General features: G+C 48.8%; 1 protein-coding gene across 2 annotated transcripts in view; it reads left to right on the forward strand.

Moving 5' to 3' along the window:
- LOC139057903 (venom metalloproteinase antarease-like TfasMP_A) overlaps positions 1 to 20,410 on the forward strand; it is a 57,037-nt gene that overhangs the window by 16,289 nt on the left and 20,338 nt on the right. Inside the window, exons 5-9 of one of the 2 annotated variants that reach the window (XM_070536687.1) lie at positions 1,691 to 1,729; positions 1,817 to 1,938; positions 4,704 to 4,766; positions 15,890 to 15,961; positions 16,049 to 16,179. In XM_070536687.1, coding sequence (XP_070392788.1) covers positions 1,691 to 1,729; positions 1,817 to 1,938; positions 4,704 to 4,766; positions 15,890 to 15,961; positions 16,049 to 16,179 — 427 coding nt within the window. The remainder of the gene's footprint in view (positions 1 to 1,690; positions 1,730 to 1,816; positions 1,939 to 4,703; positions 4,767 to 15,889; positions 15,962 to 16,048; positions 16,180 to 20,410) is intronic. The other variant, XM_070536688.1, reaches the window with a different exon arrangement.

Consider the following 20,410-nt stretch of genomic DNA (forward strand, 5'->3'; position numbering starts at 1 on the left):
TCTTCGGGGAAGCGACAGTCCCCAACCGAACGGCGCCACCATGTCTACTGCGGCAACTCGCTTTGTAAGGACGACAATACGACAGTCCCCAGCCCGTCGGTGCCACCATTTCTAGGCGCGGTTGGCGGACCAACGGCGCCTAGAATTGTGGATTCGCCGTCGCTGTCGCCGTTGCCGTCACGGTTTGTTTAAAGCGGTGGAATTCCTGGAAGGTGTTCTGCGGCGGCGTCTCACGGGTCTTAGAAGTCGTCAGTCAATGGACAGACGCGGCGGCCACTGTCTGGGGAGTCAACTCTGGGGCCAAGAGGCGCCTGCTCAGGGCAAGACCCGTGTCTGCGATAACCCTCTCACCTCGGTGTGGTTAGGGGAACCTGTGCAGAATTGAATGTGTGAACCCTCCCCCTCAAAGGCGGGTCGGTTACGATGACTTTGGATGCTCCGAATTGGTCGATGGTTGAACGGTCGTCTTCCCTCACCTACAGATGTAGGGAGGACACAGTGTTTATAAGCAGCCGTGGCGCGGGTGCTGAGGGTGCATTCTCTCTCAGTCGGGCTAGATTGATGAACTGCAACGTTCTCATGTAAATACTGTAAATAAATCCCATATTCCTCGTTCTCGATGAGAACAAGTCTCTCCCTTCAACAACATCCTCAGCGTGGATGAGTTAGACGATGGCATGGGCCAGCTACCATCTATCTCATAACCGACCCCAACCGTTAAAACTGGGGGCAGCGGTGGGATGGACTTTGCGACGTGGTGATGTGTCTGCAGTGAGTGCTTGGTTCTTGGTTTGACTCTCTAGGCTTCATTTTATAGTTGTGCTGTTTAGAACAGTATTGAAGCTGGATTGTTGATTGATAGCTAGGTTGTGTTTACCTAGGCAGGTTTAGCGAGCAGGATCAAGGCAGTAAAGCAGCAATCATGGAGTTAAGGACGCTGCTGAGAGACTAATTGTTGATTGCTGGTGGAAAACTTGACCTAGAGGTACGCAAGGAAATGCTAAAATCGGAATTATTACAACTAATTTCCGAACAGGCCAGTGAGGAGGACATTGAAATTGGGTTACAACTTTTTAGGAAAAGAGAAGAACGGGATAGAGAGGAATGCGAGAAAGATCGTGAGTCAAGAAAAATGCAGCTTGAAAGCAGATGTTTGAAGCTGTCTCAAGGAAGTGAAGGGGCTCTGGGTCGATCAAATGAGGCATCATTATACCGCATGGACAGGCTGTCAAAGCCATTTGAGATTGGGAACGACATAGGCTCCCACAGGAGCTCTGTCACCCTTCCTCACACACCCTCCCCCCTCCTCCCAGGCCAAAGCCGAGAGAGCGCCTCCGAAGGTTCTGAGTGGGAGCGCGGAGCTACGAAAGAACCGAACAATTGTGTTCCGAGTGCTCGATTTCGACTAGCCCACTGTAAAACATGCCACCAGAGTGCTCTATGCAGAAATCGAGAGCGACCAGCCGATTGCACCGTAGCAGTGATCGAATGCGATCATATCCAAAGAAAAACGCTGTCGACCGTGTTTGAATGTATGTAGAAGTGTAATTCCACCCTTTTTAGTAACAACTAAAACAGCCACACATCCTAAGAAAAGAAGTACAGAGATGCGGCTTACGTTGTTCGCGTTTTGTCGTTTGTGACATCTTTTCGTGATATGAAAAATATATTGCGCTATTTCTTCTTCCAGCAATAGAGGCTTTTCAAGATGGCCCTACTGAGTTGAACGGTGGGTTCTATATCAAAATTTTACCTTCTGGCTACTGAGTGGCCCCACGTAAGCAAACGAAGTAATAATTCATTCCCTTGGTTACAGAAAAAAGCTTACCCAGCAGCTTTAACATCGAGACCTACATTATACAGGACAACTCGCACACCAACAGGATGAAAGCAGTAAATCTGGATCCTATGGACACCACGGCCACGCTCGTTAGCCAAGTGAGGAGACGCCCAATATGTATTTTTTTTTGCTGTTTATGCATTCATGTTGGTGAAGAAAGGCCCCTCACCAGTCTTTCACATTGCAAATGCGGAAGCCTGATCGGTTAGCCCACACGGTCATGGTCATGTTAGAGAAGTATTTTCTCTTCGTGAACCCCAACAACAAAAAAAAACGACATTACAAATGGACCCACACACGCCACTATTTTTTGGCTGAGCCAGTGACCTCGCGTATATTTTGACGTCGTAGCTGAGATAACTTATTCAACCTGCTGCTTCAAAAGGTCCGAAGCCACAATATGGCGTACAGACGATTTCGAGCATACGTTTTATTCTCGTTCTTTCCTTCTGGCTATTATTTTTTTCAGAGAGAGAATAGGGCGTTACTCCCTGCTTAGGCCGCATTATATGCTACTGAGGTGGAAGTGCTAAAATACGGGCCAATAGAGCCTTACAGGTCACGTGTTTCGGTTTCAGCTGATATAACACAAAAGAGTCTGCCAAAGATTGTAGGTATACGCTATAGGCGGAATTTTGCCGAAAGAAGGAGGAGGGGGGGCGCAACCACCCTTCTGGACCCGATCCATATATATTTGCTGAATTATTCATTCACAATACTGCCAGTCTCTTACGAGACCAAAGCAGGAGGGCATAAGCACTGCAATGCAATGGACACTACGTAACTGTATTTTGACGGCGGCATAAAAACATCAGCTATATTGAAGCAGAAAATGACAACACTAGTTACATGTAAACAGGAGAGCGGACCAACTTATGCACCACAAAAGATACACACACCTAGAAAACAGCCAATTCGTTCTTTGCTACGAAACAGAGTACCAAAAGAGAAAGAAAAAAGAAATCGTGAGCCAATCCACTCTGTGAATGCGGTTGACCAGCGAAGCTGTTCAGCACATGACACGGAGGTGACGCATAATTTCGAATAACGGTACGAACTCATTTATTGTCTTGATGGATGGTATTCGTGACGAAATGTACGTACACTCATTTATTGCCTTGATCGGGGGTCATTATATCCTTCGCAATTGCAAACGCATTTTTTTATAATGTCACATCGATGCACGTATGTGCGTAGATTTGATGCACATTTGATGCGATTTGATGTCGCTGGGTGGTTGGTTGGGCCGGATTGGTGTGGTACCGCAAGGGATATGTCCTGCAATAATGAACGCGTAAACCACTCCCTTTTCGATTCCGGCACATCCACAATGAAATCACCGGCAACGACAGCAGGGGTAGTGTCATCACAGCTAATTCACGCAGAGAAAGTAGCCATAAACTTTACGGGACTATGACTCATTGTATTTTTTGCTTGCTTACGGGGGTATGAGTCATGGCTGGGGGGAGGGGGGTATGAGCCAATACTCACGGGGGTATGAGCCATTGATGATGACAGTTTTCGACATGCTGTTCTGTGTGTTGCATGCGTGATTAGAAGGAATTTAAGCACTGTTCGCTTCACTTTGCGGAGTGCGTGTTGCCTCTGCCTTACGGGGCTATGAGCCATTGCACCGGGGCTTAGCCATTACGCCCCGTAATGGCCGAGACATTACGGGGCTTGAGCCATTGCATTGCAGCCATTGCACGGGAGCATGAATGCTTACGGGGGTAGGAACCATTGATGATGATAGTTTTTGTTCACGGAGAACCAAAATGCATGGAGCCCTAGTCATACACAGCATCGTTGCAAAAAAAAAGCTGAAGACTAGCTAGTAGACATAGTTTTACTATTCGAAATTAAATCCGCCACGGATTCTGTGTTAGTAAACGATTCCATTGCTTATGTTTGTGTTTATGCAGGAGTTGGCGCAGAAACCTCAGACGTGCCAGTTTTGTTGTTGTGTCGAGCGCAGGTAGAAGAGTTGACCGTTGGGCTAGTTGGTCGTCCATATTTGAAGTAGTAGTTTAGCGCGAACAAAACCACGGACACAAGGAAGACAGACAAGGACAAGCGCGACAAGTACGGAAGATGCTAAAAAGATGCTAAAAGACGAATCGGTTCGCTTGTACTTGTTATGAATAACCCTAGCGGTCTTACTTTGTACCCGTTAAATTTTGGATAGAGCAGTGACAGTACGCGGAAACCATACAGTGTTAACACATTCTAAGATTGGGCGCACGAATGTTGTGAGGTTATGAGTTTAGTATGGTGTCGGAGCGAGTGGCAGGCGCCTTCGTAAGAGAAACAGTTTACGCAGAGCCGCTGCTGTGGCGTTGTTAATATGCATATCCCACCTCGAATAGGAAGTCAAGGTGACGCCGAGATATTTCTGCTGCGTAAGTCCTTGCAGCGGTGTGTTGTTAATTGTGTTATGTAAAGATGTTACTTTTTTCCTTCTTATCTTCATACAGAAAGTTTTTGATATGTTGATAGTCATTTGCCACTGCTCGCGCCAGTGATGTATCTTATCTAGCGAAACATTTAGGGCCGAGTGATCATCACCATTGTGAATTTCCCTGTAGATGATGCAATCGTCTGCGAAAAGTTTAGTTTTGCAGTCTGTGTCGGCCGTGGCGTCATTTATAAAGATGAGGAATAATAATGGCCCCAGGACGGATCCTTGGGGGACACCTGAGTTAAATGAGGCTGTCCTTGATGATGCGCCCTCGAAACCCCGAAGTGTGTTTGGTCGTTTAGAAAGTCTTTCACGCAATTGATAAATTCGCCATCCCCAACAGTGCTTTGTACTTTTTAAATTTGTTATTGCTCCCCCGATCAAACCCTCCCATATATCAAGCAGAATTATGTCGGTTTGGCTGCAATTGTTGATACTAAGCTGAAGATTGTGGACTGCTTCGGTAAGGTGAGTTATCATAGATAATCATTTCCTGAAGCCATGTTGACAGGTAGACAGAAGGTTATTTTCTAAAAAGAAAGGTTGGTTTATTTTAACGATGTGCTCGAGTAACTTGCACGATGTACTGATGAGTGATAACGGCCAGAAATTACAGTGGCCGATGGTTGTCTTGCTCTATCAATTCGCATTACTTTTTATTATTTTCCATTCCGATGGCAGTTTAGCTGTTTTAATAGATTCGCGATAATCATGCCGAGGTATTAACTGCACCATTCTGCATATTGGAACAGAAAATCGTTCGCAATATCATCGTGGTCACATGCTTTCTTGGGATCTATACTCAGAAGTAGGTTAAGAATCCCTGAGTCACTTATTACTAATGGTATACAATGGGCCTAAGGGAAACAGGAATGACTGGGGGAGTGACACCGTTATCGTCAGTAAAGACGGATTGAAAATACGTTGGAGTAAAATATAGCTTTTTTTGCCACTTTTGCTTCTTTTTTAATCTGCAATAGTACATGCCAGATTAGGAGCGCCTGTAGGATTATTGCATTTCATTTTGGTTGCGTGATGCAACCTTTTCACTTTGCGATTTACGTGTATTACTTGGCGGGTTATCCAAGGGTTATGGTTTTGTGGCCTATTAGTCTTCATCGCGAAATGCGAAGGCTGTGGGATCGTTCCCCACATGCGGCAAGTTGTTTTTTCATCCACTTTCATTTCCATTAAATTATCGTTTCTTTATTTCATTTATTAAGCACAATCGATTTCCCCTATGTTGTCCTTGGTGTCGGTGTTTGTTGGCTTCTTGTGATATAACTAATAAAAACGGGCCCCTCGGTTAACCCCCTTTCTTCTCGTTTATTACTTAACGAAGGTCTCGAATCAGGCAACATTGATGCCTTCAGGTAGCATGTGTGGGTGTATAGACGAGAAAACCATGGCCAGGCGGCGCTACTGCGCCGCTTCCTGACAGCGCCCCAATGTGGAAACGCCAAGCAGCGCGGTCGCGTCGTGGCGTAGTATGGCGTAGTCTCCGCTTCGTTTACGTTGTGCCGTCCGCGCTTTTCTTCGCTGCTCGTTCTCACGGCGCTCCGTTTTCGACGGCGGCAGATCGCCTGCTTGCTCAACAGCGATGCAATGATTGCCGTGCGGTTTCAAGAAGGTTGCCGACGCCGACAGCTTTTTTTCGTGGCGGCAACCTCGCGATAGGGGAGCGTCTGCTTCCGAACGTGTACGGCGTTGAACAAATTGTGGACGGTGATGTGAGAGTGAAAGCCAAGTGCGTGTCACAGGTGTCCGACAAGATCGTAGACGACGTCGAGTTAGAGGTACGCATCATGTTCAGAAATTTAGCCACTTTTATTTCAATTACAACATAAGTCACACTGGCAGCAGGAACTTCTGCCATACCACTCGATGACTGCAGATCCATTGGGCTGCTTCTTGACGGTTCCATCACTTCACAAAGGCATGTTCTGGAGTCTGTTTCACACGTGTCTTGCTGCTGCTCAAGAGCTGTGTCACTGCAGTACGAAAGCACATGTCCCGGTGGTGCTGAGAAGACTTGTGATTGCCATTGGTCTGTTTGGTGCCGCTTCCACCTGCATCGCATATGAATGAAACAGTATGTGTGCCTATTTGTTGTGGGGATTAAATTACTCCCAATAATATGTTTGCAAAGGTAACGTTCCTGTGATTGTGTGCATATATTATTCTACAAGAGTGGTACCACTACAAGTTATGATACTTGCACACTTCGATGCTTAGAAAGCATGGGCAAACAACAAACATAACGCGCACGTCTCGAGCGGCTGATTTCCGATCTGCCGCTTCCCGACGCACGCGACGACCGTGGCTTGCATTAAATACGGTCTGCTACCACACAAAAGTAGCGCGCGGCCCCTTTCGTTACCTGCACAACTAGTAATTTAAGTTGCAGCGTTTGGAAAAAGGAAATAATTCTCTTGACCTCGTCCATGCCGATCGCGAGGGAAGCCACAGTGCAATCAAATAAATTCGGGGATTCTAAGTGCCAAAACCATGCCAAAACCACGAAATCATTATGAGGCCCGCTGTAATGGGGAGTCTCGGGAATAATTTTAACCTCTGGGGGTTCTTTAACGTGCACAAAAATCAAAGCACGCGGTAACAAGGGTGTTCTTGCATTTTGCCCCTTTCGAAATGTGGCCGCCGTGGCTGGGAATCGAGCACGCGTCGTAGAGCTTAGTGGCGCAACACGCATGCATTTACCGCTAACAAACGGCGGATGCCACCACAATTCAACAACGCGACACGACTAAACAAACGGCCGTGCACTGAAAACAGGCATATGACTATGCCGCTTTCAAGATATTACACGCGAATGCGAAAGTATGAGACTTACTTGACTCGGCCGCGCACTGCAGTTATCCATGCTTGTCGTCTGTCCTTCTCGTACCACTTCCCAGGAAATCTGTAGAACTTCACGGGCTGCGTAGGGCCTTTCGTGTTTTCGAGGCTGCTGTGGCAATCGACAACACATCAGTATTACGTGCTACCTTTCCTGGCTGATGAGGTCGCACTCGGCATCGCGAAAACCACGCGCACGAGCGCTCCCGCCGTACAGAACACGGGCGCGCGCCAGCGCAGCGACGACCCTCGAAACTTCCATCGGTCCGCTAGGGGAGCATTCGGCGCTGGTGCCGCGCGGGCAAACTTTAGGTTGCCTCGTCTATTGACCGGTTGCATTCACCCAAAAAGATCACGTTCTCGTGATGCCTGCGGCAGAACGGATGTTCCACATCCGCCACCAAGGTTTGGGAGTGGTAGCGCTGGCTAACGCCCCCAGGGTTCTACTAGGAAACATAAATACCCCAAAAAGTGGATGGGGAAACGGCGCCGCGGTAGCTTAATTAGAGCATCGCACACGAAATGCGAAGGTTGTGGGTTCGTTCCCCACCTGCGGCAAGTTGTTTTTTATCCGATTTCATTTCCATTAATTTATCGTTTATTTCATTTATTAAGCACAAGTAATCAAGAAACGCCAATGTGTGAAAGCCTCTAACCCTACAGCTAGAATAGAACTGGCAGAACTTTCGAAGTTAATCAACAAGCGTTAGACAGCGGACATCAGGAACTATAATATTGTTGCGGGAAGAAAGCAGGCCCACGAGTGTAAAATAACTTATATTTACAAATGATGGATATGGCGTTCAGGCAACCGCCAGACTTCGTCTTTCTCTAGTCCAATTCAACGTCTTCCTTCACTTCATCGTAACATCACCCTCCCGGTGGGGGAGCTCCGTCCCGGTGCAAGTTAAACAGCCTCACTTATTGGGGGGACATAGGGCTTGAGCCTGGTGACGTGAACAACATCACTGGTTAAGTTGGGAGGCACGGAAGGCTGACCGAGTGGGGCGATCTCGTAGGTCACGTCGGACAGTTGGCGTAAGATCTGGTACGGACCAGAAAAACGGGACAGTAATTTTTCCGACAAGCCGACACGACGTGAAGGCGTCCAGAGAAGGACAAGGGATAAACATCCTTCTTTGTTATCCGGTTGAGGTGACGGTAGTCAACGCAGAAGCGCCACGAGTTATCTTTTTTCTTTACTAAGACAACCGGTGATGCCCACGGGCTACTGGAGGGTTCAATGATGTCCTTGTCCATCATCCTGTCTACTTCTTTCTGTATGATGGCCCTTTCTGTTGCCGAGACACGATATGGCCGCCTATGAATGGGGCTGGCGTCACCGGTGTTGATGCGATGCGTGACAACAGATGTCTGGCCAAGTGGACGGTCGTCCAAATCAAAGATGTCCCGATAAGATGACAGGAGATGACGAAGAGGTGTTGTTTGCTCGGAAGGAAGGTCGGGGGCGATCATCTTAGAAACATCGTCCGCAGGCGTCGAGTACGAAGGAGTGGATGACAAAGGTCCGTTCGTACTGAGGAAGGATTCAGAGGTCAAAAAAGAAATCTGAAATTCTTCCAAAGGAGTGATATGCGCTATGGCGATACCGTGTGGCAAAACATGTGACGAGAACCCAAAGTTGAGGATGGGCACGCGAGCGCAGTTTTCGCGGATCCGAATTAAGGTGCTCGGTAGGGCAATATTACGCGACAAAACCACGTCAGTAAGCGGCGACAGGACGTACTCGCCATCAGGTACGGGAGGACAGGGCGTCAGCAGGACATTTGTAGCAGCCTGTGGAGACAGCCTTGCAAATTCAGCAGCACATAAGCGGTGTGGAGCACAAGTGGTTGCGTCGGCAGGAAGCGGCAGGTCCAACTGTACAACACCTGCGGAGCAGTCAATTTGGGCAGAGTGTTTCGAAAGGAAGTCGAGGCCGAGAATTAGGTCGTGTGGGCAGTGTTCAAGGACGATAAATAGAACAACGGTATAATGGCCCCCAATGGTCACACGTGCTGTGCACATTCCAAGGACAGGTGACGTACTCCCATCGGCGACTCGCACGGTGCACGGTACGGCGGGGGTCAGAACCTTTTTGAGCCGGCGGCGGAGAGCAGCGCTCATAACTGAAAGCTGCGCTCCTGTATCAACGAGAGATCTAACAGGAACGCCATCGACTTCAATGTCCAGCAGGTTTCCACATGTAGGCAGGGTCAATAGAGGATTTGTGGGCCGGGTCGGAGTTGCAGCTTCACCTCCGGGAGCTGCACCGCCTAGTTTCCCGAAGCGAAGCGACCGGTTGCAGAAGGGGACGAAGAGCGGTGAACGAGAGGCGAACGGGACCTACGACCTTGCGGAGACGGGGATCGGCTGGATCTTGGTGGAGCACTGTCGGCGTTGATGTTCCTAGTCGGCGTATAGGGCGAGAAAGTGCGATTGTCGGGTACTTGGCTGTAGTGACTCGGAGACGACCACCGAGGAGGCGACGACCAGTGGTTGCGGCAATCACGGGCGATGTGTCCAATACCGGAACAATTAAAACAGATGGGTTTATCATCCGCTGTGCGCCATTCAGCTGGGTTGCGACGGAGTGGTGGAAAGCTTTGCGTCCGGGAGCGAGCGGTCGGAGAAATTTGGTAGGTGTTGGTATGGCGGACTGAGCAGAGAGATGGAATGCCCAAACTTGCTATTTCCTCCCGAACGACCGCTTGTATAAGGGAGATAGCGGGTACGCTTTCCCGACAGTCTGAACGAACCGGAGCCGGGGCCATGGCCTCAAGCTCACGGCGAACGATGCGCGTTATTTCTTCCGGTCCTGCGGGCTGAACGAACCGCGGCGGGTCTTCGCAAGAAGATGTCGCGGCGGTATTGGGCAACCGGTCGAAAGTTTGAGTGACGCGGCGGCCCTTCGCTTGTTCGAAGCGCCGGCACTCCTTAATAATTGCATCCACAGTGGCACAATCCTTACACATCAAGAGATTGAAGGCATCGTCTGCAATACCTTTCAATATATGGCCAATCTTGTCTGCCTCGGTCATGTTGTCATCAGCCTTGCGACAGAGGGCCAGCACATCCTGTATGTACACGACATAGGATTCTGTGGACGTCTGAGCGCGGCACGCAAGTTCTTTTTTAGCTGCCAGCTGACGACCGACAGGTCTGCCGAACAGGTCTCGCATTTTTTCTTTGCAAACATCCCAGCTCGTTAGGTCAGCTTCATGTGTGTCATACCATTGCTTCGCAGTTCCCTTAAGATAAAATATTACGTTTGCAAGCATCATTGTAGGATCCCACCTGTTGTTGTCGCACACTCGCTCGTACATCGTAAGCCAGTCCTCGACGTCGACGTTGTCCGTGCCACAAAATGTTCCCGGGTCCCGTGGGTGAGTGAGGATGACCGTGGGCACGGGCTGCCGAGGCGTTGTCGCTTGTGTCGGTTGATTTGCCATTGTGGCAGCAGGTAGATGACGTCCGCTGCGAAGTTCCGTGGTGGTACCCCGCACCTTCCACCAAAATGTTGCGGGAAGAAAGCAGGCCCACGAGTGTAAAATAACTTATATTTACAAATGATGGATATGGCGTTCAGGCAACCGCCAGACTTCGTCTTTCTCTAGTCCAATTCAACGTCTTCCTTCACTTCACCGTAACAATATGGATAGAATTGAACAGGCTCTCAGGAACGGAGGAAGCCTAAAAACAGTGAAGAATAAACTAGGAATAGGCAAGAATCAGATGTGTGCGTTGAGAGACAAAGCCGGCAATATCGTTACTAATATGGATGAGATAGTTCAAGTGGCTGAGGAGTTCTACAGAGATTTATATAGTACCAGTGGCGCCCATGACGATCGTGGAAGAGAAAATAACCTAGAGGAATTCGAAATCCCGCAGGTAACGCCAGAAAAAGTAAAGAAAGCCTTAGGAGCTATGCAAAGGGGGAAGGCAGCTGGGGAGGATCAGGTAACAGCAGATTTGTTGAAGGATGGTGGTCAGATTGTTCTAGAGAAACTGGCCACCCTGTATACGCAATGCCTCATAACCTCGAGCGTACCGGAATCTTGGAAGAACGCTAACATAATCCTAATCCATAAGAAAGGGGACGCCAAAGACTTGAAAAATTATAGACCGATCAGCTTACTGTCCGTTGCCTACAAAGTATTTACTAAGGTAATCGCAAATAGAATCAGGAACACCTTAGACTTCTGTCAACCAAAGGACCAGGCAGGATTCCGTAAAGGCTACTAAACAATAGACCATATTCACACTATCAATCAGGTGATAGAAAAATGTGCAGAATATAACCAACCCTTGTATATAGCTTTCATTGATTACGAGAAAGCGTTTGATTCAGTCAAAACCTCAGCAGTCATGGAGGCATTACGGAATCAGGGTGTAGATGAGCCATATGTAAAAATACTGGAAGATATCTATAGCGGCTCGACAGCCACCGTAGTCCTCCACAAAGAAAGCAACAAAATCCCAATAAAGAAAGGCGTCAGACAGGGAGATACGATCTCTCCAATGCTATTCACCGCATGTTTACAGGAGGTATTCAGAGACCTGGAGTGGGAAGAATGGGGGATAAAAGTTGATGGAGAATACCTTAGCAACTTGCGATTCGCCGATGATATTGCCTTGCTTAGTAACTCAGGAGACCAATTGCAATGCATGCTCACTGACCTGGAGAGGCAAAGCAGAAGGGTGGGTCTGAAAATTAATCTGCAGAAAACTAAAGTAATGTTTAACAGTCTCGGAAGAGAACAGCAGTTTACGATAGGTAGCGAGGCACTGGAAGTGGTAAGGGAATACATCTACTTAGGGCAGGTGGTGACCACGGATCCGGATCATGAGACTGAAATAACCAGATGAATAAGAATGGGCTGGGGTGCGTTTGGCAGGCATTCTCAAATCATGAACAGCAGGTTGCCACTATCCCTCAAAAGGAAAGTGTATAACAGCTGTGTGTTACCAGTACTCACATATGGGGCAGAGACCTGGAGGCTCCCGAAAAGGGTTCTGCTGAAATTGAGGACGACGCAACGAGCTATGGAAAGAAGAATGATCGGTGTAACGTTAAGGGATAAGAAAAGAGCAGATTGTATGAGGCAACAAACGCGGTTAAATAACATCTTAGTTGAAATAAAGAAAAAGAAATGGACATGGGCCGGACATGTAATGAGGAGGGGAGATAACCGATGGTCATTAAGGGTTACGGACTGGATTCCAAGGGAAGGGAAGCGTAGCAGGGGGCGGCAGAAAGTTAGGTGGGCGGATGACATTAAGACGTTTGCAGGGACAACATGGCCACAATTAGTACATGACCGGGGTAGTTGGAGAAGTATGGGAGAGGCCTTTGCCCTGCAGTGGGCGTAACTAGGATGATGATGATGATGATGATGATGATGATGATGATGATGATGATGATGAATTTCCCCTATGTTGTCCTTGGTGTGAGTGTTCGTTGGCTTCTTGTGATATGACTAATAAAAACGGGCCCCTTGGTTAACCACCTTTCTTCTCGTCTATTAGTCATGAGTGCTACGAAATGCATCACGCAATACGTAACAGTAGCCTTGAAGCTCGACCATAGTCTGTTAGCATCAGTCCTTGGATCGACAGCGAGGTTTGAATAGATTTCAAATTCGTGAGCTAAACAGCCCAGAATGCAAGCATCATGAGCTTTACGGAAATTTTGTACTGTGGTCATTGACGGTCGCGGTGTTACGCCAAATCCAAGTTGCAGCTGACAGATCGGTATGTGGTGATCGGACATCCCTGGAATAATATAACGACCACTTTATTTAACGGAAACTGATCACCAATTATATATATATATATATATATATATATATATATATATATATATATATATATATATATATATATATATATATATATATATATATATATATTGTGACGTCACAGTAAGGGCCGACTTTTATTCAGCCTGAGAGACGCGGCGTAGGACCCTCGGCACAGTCCACTATGATGATGCGACTACGCGCACGATGAGGATGAAAGGCACAAACATGATGATGATAATATACAGATGATGAAGAAGTGCAGAATAAATGCTCACACTAACTTCCCCCGCGCGAGAGCGGCCATCCTGGACGCAGCCTAAAGGTATGGGGAACGCCACGTGAAGGGCGTCATACGAGAAACGTGGACCACTTCGGTAGAGCGGCAACGGCGGTCAGTTGAGGGAACAACAGTGGTGACACGATAACTAACGGGAGAAGTAATTTCCAGGGCTGTGTATTGTCTAATAAAGCGGGACTGAAACTTCTCACACAACCCAGGAGTGTGAACTGGTGTCCGGAGCAGCACGTCATCGCCGGGCTAGTAGAAAACTACATGATGAGATGCGTCACAATGATCCTTGAGGTCATGTTTCCTGGCTTCGGTGTTGAAGCGGGCACGCTGGCCACAATGGTCAAAGCGGGAGACATAGTCTTCGCAGGAAGATGGAGATGGACTGACAGGGGCAGAGAACAAAGAAACGTCGAGAAAGGAACTGGGCGAACGGCCATAAACAAGGTAGAATGGCGAGTAACCGGTTGCGCGGTAACGGCGTTCTTATACGGAAAGGTGACGAATGGCAAAATTGTGCCCCAATTTCTGTGATCTGGTCGAATATGGGCGGCTATCATGTCAGAGAGCATACGATGAAGCCGCCCAGTCAGGCCGTCGGTCTGAGGATGGTAACCTGAAGTAGTCTTGTGAGTTGTTCCAGAGGCTCTGAGCACTTCGTCTACCAGTTCTAAAAGAAATGTCTTTCCACGGTCGCACAGAAGGACACGAGGGGCGCCGTTAGGCAGGATAATGGCTTGAAGAATGAAGATAGCAACTTCAGAAGCAGATGCAGGACTGACACAAGCTGTTTCGGCATAGCGCGTGAGGTGGTCGACGGCTGTAACTATCCATCGACTACCGGTTGCAGTCATGGGAAGTGGCCCATAGAGATCAATTCAGACAGCCTCGAACGTTTCCGCAGGGCACGAGACCGGTAGTAGCTGCCCGGCAGGAGCTGATGTTGGCCGCTTTCGACGCTGACAAATGGCGCAGGAAGAGACGTATCTCGCCATACTGGTAGACAGGATAGGGCAGTAGAAGCGACTTCTTATGCGGTCGTAAGTTTTCTGGATGCCAAGGTGGCCAGCAGTAAAATCGTCATGAAAGGCCCCAAGGACACAAGCATGAAGGCAGCGAGACAGTACGGGCACCCTAAGTTGTCCATCAGGATGAAGGATGTGGCAGTACAGCACGGAATTTCGTAGCTTGAATTGTGTCAACTGTCGATGGAGCCTGGTGTAGGCGGGTGTGAAGCTCCACGAAGGCGGTCTATAATACGTCGGCAGTACGAATCGGCGAATGGTTGAAACGAAAATGATTCATGGTCGTCGGAAGTGAGATGGTCAAGAGCGGCGGAGGATGAAATCACCGTTCAAGAGACGTCAGGGATTGCGTCCCTGGAGGTGGTTGCAGAATCATTGTTGAGTGCGGCTGTAGGAAAGGGGGCAGCGAGAAAGAGCGTCTGCGTGTTGGTGCTTTTTGCCAGACTGGTAGACGATCTCAAAGTCATATTCTTGCAGATGAAGAATCCAGCGACCAAGACGTCCTGACGAGTTCTTGAGTGTGGAGAGCCAAAATAAGGCATGATGGTCCGTAGCGATAGTAAAATGGCGGCCGTGGAGATAAGAGCGAAACTTCTGGACGGATCAAACGACAGCTAGGCATTCCTGCTCGGTGATGGTATAGTTCCTCTCGGCAGGGGTGTGTACGCGGCTTGCATATGCAACGACTCTCTCACGCAAAGAGGCGTCTTGCTAGAGGACGACAGCACCAATTCCATGGCTGCTTGCGTCCGTGTGCAAGATTGTGGGTGCAGTCTCATCAAAATGACACAGGACAGGTTCAGATGTCAGGGCGCCCTTCAGCTGGTCAAAGGAACATTACAACCGCATCCTAGCGATGCGGTTGTAGGCAAATTATTTCTTCTATGGCAATAATGACGTTCAAGATGTGGAGGCTGCTTGACGAACAGAATAACGTCGACAATGACACCGGCCAGCACAACGGAATAGACGGATAGCAGGACAAGGCAAACCTAGTCTTGAACACTTAACCGATGCCGCAGTGATAGCTGAAAAATAACAATGCCTGTCCGAGTTGTTGACGAGTCTGAGGACACAGTTACACATGAGGTCCGACTTCATGATGATCGACGGTGTAATACGAGTGGATATGCTGAGCTGTACTCCTTGAGAGCAAGATATATCCTACAACTACCTAGGCCATAGTGTTGAGGCCAATAGGGACCTGCAGCTGAGTGTAGCCAGCTCATCCCTGCATCTGTCATACCACACAGCACGTGGAACGTGGATTTTGGGACGACTGGCGAGCAGGCAAGCGCACGCAACCGAGGGCTTTTGGTTGTGCTGCACTTGCGCGATGTACGAAGCTTCTACAGCGACCAATGCTGTACCTGTCCTGCTCTCGCATGGTCTCTTCTAATATGGTTTTCTTCTCTTGCAGTTGTTCAAGATTCTGTCACAAAAGCAGACGCGTATTTTCACATTCAGTGCAGGGCTTCTGCTGAACTTTAGTGTCGTGACTTACCTTCTTTGAATGTATTGCGTGTCTTTTAGAAACGGCGCATCTGCTATGTGAAATTATTTGCATCACATCACAATCCAATGACAAATATACTCGTGTGTACATCTGACTTCCAGACGAATCTGCTGCTGCAAAAGCTTGAACCCCCTGGCACGATAGTTGTGACGGGTATAGAAATCACACATAGAGTAAGTATTAAGATAGCGTCAATGTTGTGATTACGAAAACATCTCACCGAATGGCTTCAGCAGGCCTAACAAGGAAACTACTTCCAGGCAACCGAAACATACATAGTGCGGACAGATGATAATCGCCTACAAGCTGAGGCTACGGCAAGTAAACTATTTGACTATGCAGCCAGCATCCCACGCATGCAGCGATCTGACGTGGTCATTTACATCACTTGGTAAGCAGTTCTGCTACATTATTTGTGATACAAACCAAGCAGGAGCACCGGAAACTAGTCAGTAGCAGCTACACTGATCATCCCATATGTCTACACAAATAACTATTGTGACAAAAAAAGCGAAACTGTGAGAACCTTGTAAGCAGCACGTTCGCTTCGTTACACGTGTTCCGTGTAATTTCTGGTTATTAGTAATGACGAGTTCTGTGCAGCCATTGATGTTTAGTTTGCGGCGCGTCTGCCAAAGTATATGCTATTGGACGATGTTAGTTCTTCTATCCTAATATCCAAAGAACTTACTCCATAGCAGGAACCGTATTTCCTGATGAACACATTCGATATACCCACTATATATATATATATATATATATATATATATATATATATATATATATATATATATATATATATATATATATATATATATATATATATATATATATATATATATATATATATATATATATATATATATATTAACGACCAAGAATGCCTCAGCAGCATCGCCACCATGAACTCGTGGTTGCAGTCCTTGGCCGAACGCTTGTGACTGCTGCCCGTTCGTCTGTGTCACCTGCTAATAAATCTCTTAGCAAGTGGCGGAGGTTGCTGGGTTTCGACCGCCCTGGAACTTCTGGGTCACACCCTACCCCCCATCTTGCCCGACGACGCATGCACTCCTCCAACGGCGCCGTCCACCCTGGTTTGTGCCGGTGCCTTGCGTCAGCGAGATCCGCACATCGTCGCCGACAGATGACAAAGACGCTGAAGATTAGGTCTCCTCTTACGAGCGAGTGAGTGCCCATAACCTGTGGGACAATGTTAGCAAGTTGAGAAACGTAGCATTCCATCTCTCGGACGTTGCGAAACTATGGTTTCTAAACCATGAAGCCGACCTAACTACGAGGTTGGTCTTCAAGACCAGCTTTACCCAAGTTTTCACTCGACCAGCAGCACGAAAGCTTTGTGCAGAACAACGTTTGCGTACACAATCCCAAGAGATTGGTGATAATTTCGCGAGCTATACTGAGGACATTGTTTACCTTTGCAAAATGGTGAACGCATCAATGTCAGAGGAGGAGAAGATCAAACATATAATGAAGGATATTGAGGGCGACGCGTTCCAAATGTTATTATGGAAGAGTCGTCACATTGTCGTCGAAGCGACAGGATTGTGCCAGAGTTACGACGAATTGCGCAGGCAACGGCTTCACATGCGACGTCCCCCTGCGCCCGCCAACTCTTTGTCAAGCTTTGGAGTCGGCGACAACCATGCTATTCTGTTGCTAAAGATTCAGGAGTTCGTTCGCGCAGAGGTCACTCGCCAGCTATCTTTGATGTATTGTGTCCCGGAATTACCACCCGCCTTGTCACCTAAGATCCGCCACTTCATCCACGAGCAAGTTTCTCTAGCCGTTCCTCCAGCCCACGGACAGACGCCAATCACTGCACCTCTCACGTACGCAGAGCCAGTTGGCCAATGCCGTCCACAAATGCTCTCTCCACCCCTTATGCGTCGGCTGCCGGTCTCCTAGCCGCCGCCTATGCCGCTACTAGACCGACAACACTTTACTACTCCTCAGCCACGACTTGGACCTTGCCTACACAAGTGGCGCATCTTCGACGACCGTCCGACATGTTCTACTTGTGGTGGTGCTGGTCACGTGGAGCACCATTGCTATCGTTGCATGCTTCCTTTTTCGAACATCCGGCGAGCGCCACCTTTCCACCCTCAGTTTTACTCTTCGCCATCCAACTTTCCGACCTCTTCCTTTAGCCCTGATCGCTCACCCGCGCCGTGTCTAGCCGCCGCTCACCATCTCCACGTCGTCGCTCACTTTCTCCGATGCGTCGCCGTACCGAGTCCGCGGAGCAGGAAAACTGACGGCGGCAGTTCCCGAGGCAGGAAATGCATCCCCGTCGCAATGCCCAAGTCCTCGTCCCTCTCCAGCCAACGTAACTGAAGTGTCTGTCGACGGAATCGCCGTCCTGGCAGTTGCCGCCTTGGAGCGCCGTGCCATTGACCACCGGGTTGCTGTCATGGTCAAGCGCGGCGTTGTGCAGCCATCGAACAGGCCCTGGGTGTCACCAGTTCTCCACGTTAAGAAAAAAAGAATGGCTCTATTCGGTTCTGCATCGAGTACCGACGTCTGAACAACATAACGCGCAAGGACGTTTGCCCGTTACCGCGCATCGACGACGCCCTAGACTGTTTGCAGAGAATGGATCTCTTCACTGGATTTGCGTTCGGGATACTCGCAAATCCCTATGGCACCATCTGATCGACCTAAAAAAACATTTTAACACCTGACGGATTACACAAATTTACCGTGACGCCTTTTGGCCCTGTGTAACGCTCCAGCCACTCTTGAGAGGACGACGAATAATATTTTACGCGGCCTAAAATGGTATACATATCTATATGCTACCTGGACGACGTAGTTGTCTTTTCCCCTGATTTCCGCACGCATCTCAGCCAACTTGAGCACGTTCTGAAATGCCTCACTAATGCGGGACTGCAACTCAACTTAGAAAAATATTTTGGCGCCCGCAAGCTCATAACACTTGGCCATATTTTATTGCGAGATCCCGATCTAGCCAAGCTCCGCACTACGCCGACTTTCCCCAACCAAGGAAGTTAAAGGAGCTTCAAAAACTATTTGGTTTATATTCGTATTTCGGACATTTTATTCGAACTTTCTCCTCCATGCGTGCATACTTTACACACCCTCTAAACGGCGACAAAGAACTTTCAGCTTTGTCGCCCGCCTGCGATGACGCCTTCACGAAATTACGCCGCCTGCTCACCTCGCCGCCTGTCCTCCGCCACTTCGATCGGACAGCCCCCCCCCCCCCCCCCCCCCCGATGTCCACAACGATGCCAGCGGCGTCGGACTTGGCGCCGTACTCGCGCAACGAAAAGCAGGGTTCGACGAATATGTCGTCGCCTACGCCAACCGAACTCTGACAAAGGCCGAGGCTAATTACTCGGTTGCACAAAAGGAGCGTTTAGCCATTATTTCTGCCCTCGGAAAATTCCACCCTTATCTGTATGGTTACCCTTTAGAAGTCGTCTTCCCTTAAGGATCCCCCTGGCCGACTTGTTCATTTGGCCCTTGAGCTACAGGAGTACGACATCCGCGTTCTCTACCGTTCCGGCCGCAAACACGCGGACGCTGACGCCCTTTCTCGCTCACCGGTCTCCGCTGACAGCGCTTGCCCGTCCGCCCTTGAGCCCACACTCACATCACATGCACTGCGCAACACGGAGCAGCGCAAAGATCCCTGGATCAGTACGTGCTCTCATCAACATTCTTTCCGATCCATCCATCTCTTCAACTCGCGCTCTTCGCCGCCAGGCTACCCCCTTCTGCATTCGAGACGACCTTCTTTATCGTCGTAACTACTTTTCTGGCGGTCGCAAGTGGCTTCTTGTGATACCCAGCCATCTCCTTGATTTTACCTGCGACGCTTTCCACGCAGACCCACAGTGCGTGCGTGCCAGCCACTCCAAGACCTACGCTCGACTACGCCCCCGATTTCATTGGCGCGGCACGTATAACTACGTGCGAAAGTTCATTCACTCCTGTACTCATTGCCAACACCGAAAATAGACTCCCGGACAAGTCTACCCATCACAGTCTCTTCCCTTCCCTAGTCGACCCTATGATCGTGTCGGTATTGGCATACACAGACCACTACCATCTACTCCAGCAGGGACCTGCTGGATAATTGTTGCAGTGGATCACTTGACCCGCTATGCTGAAGCAGCCGCTCTGCCGACTGCCATTGCCCGTGACATTGCACCGTTTCTGTTACGACATTTCGTTCTGCGCCACGGTGCCCCTCGCGAAATTCTGAGCGATAGAGGCCGCGCCTTTCTTTCCCGTGCTTTGAAGGCACTACGCGACGAATGCCGAAACGTCCGCCGCGTAAGTACAGCGTACCATCCGCAAACATTACCGTACCATCCGCGTCTCTAACATTAAGTAGTACCATCCGCTTCTCTAACAGCGTACCATCCGCGTCTCGAACATTAAGTCGTACTACGACCTTAATAGTAGCCTCTTCGCCTTAAGCCACCAGGATGGTACCTTTTTCTGCGGAGGGTGATTGCAACGAAGAATAGTAGCCTGCGCCTAAGCAGCATCGCAACCGGCATGAGCTCGTGGTTGCTGTCCTTGGCCGAATGCTGGTGACTTCTGCCCGTTAGCCTGGGTCCGCTGCTAAT

This window comes from Dermacentor albipictus, chromosome 3, assembly GCF_038994185.2.
Source record: "Dermacentor albipictus isolate Rhodes 1998 colony chromosome 3, USDA_Dalb.pri_finalv2, whole genome shotgun sequence".
Taxonomy (NCBI): domain Eukaryota; kingdom Metazoa; phylum Arthropoda; class Arachnida; order Ixodida; family Ixodidae; genus Dermacentor; species Dermacentor albipictus.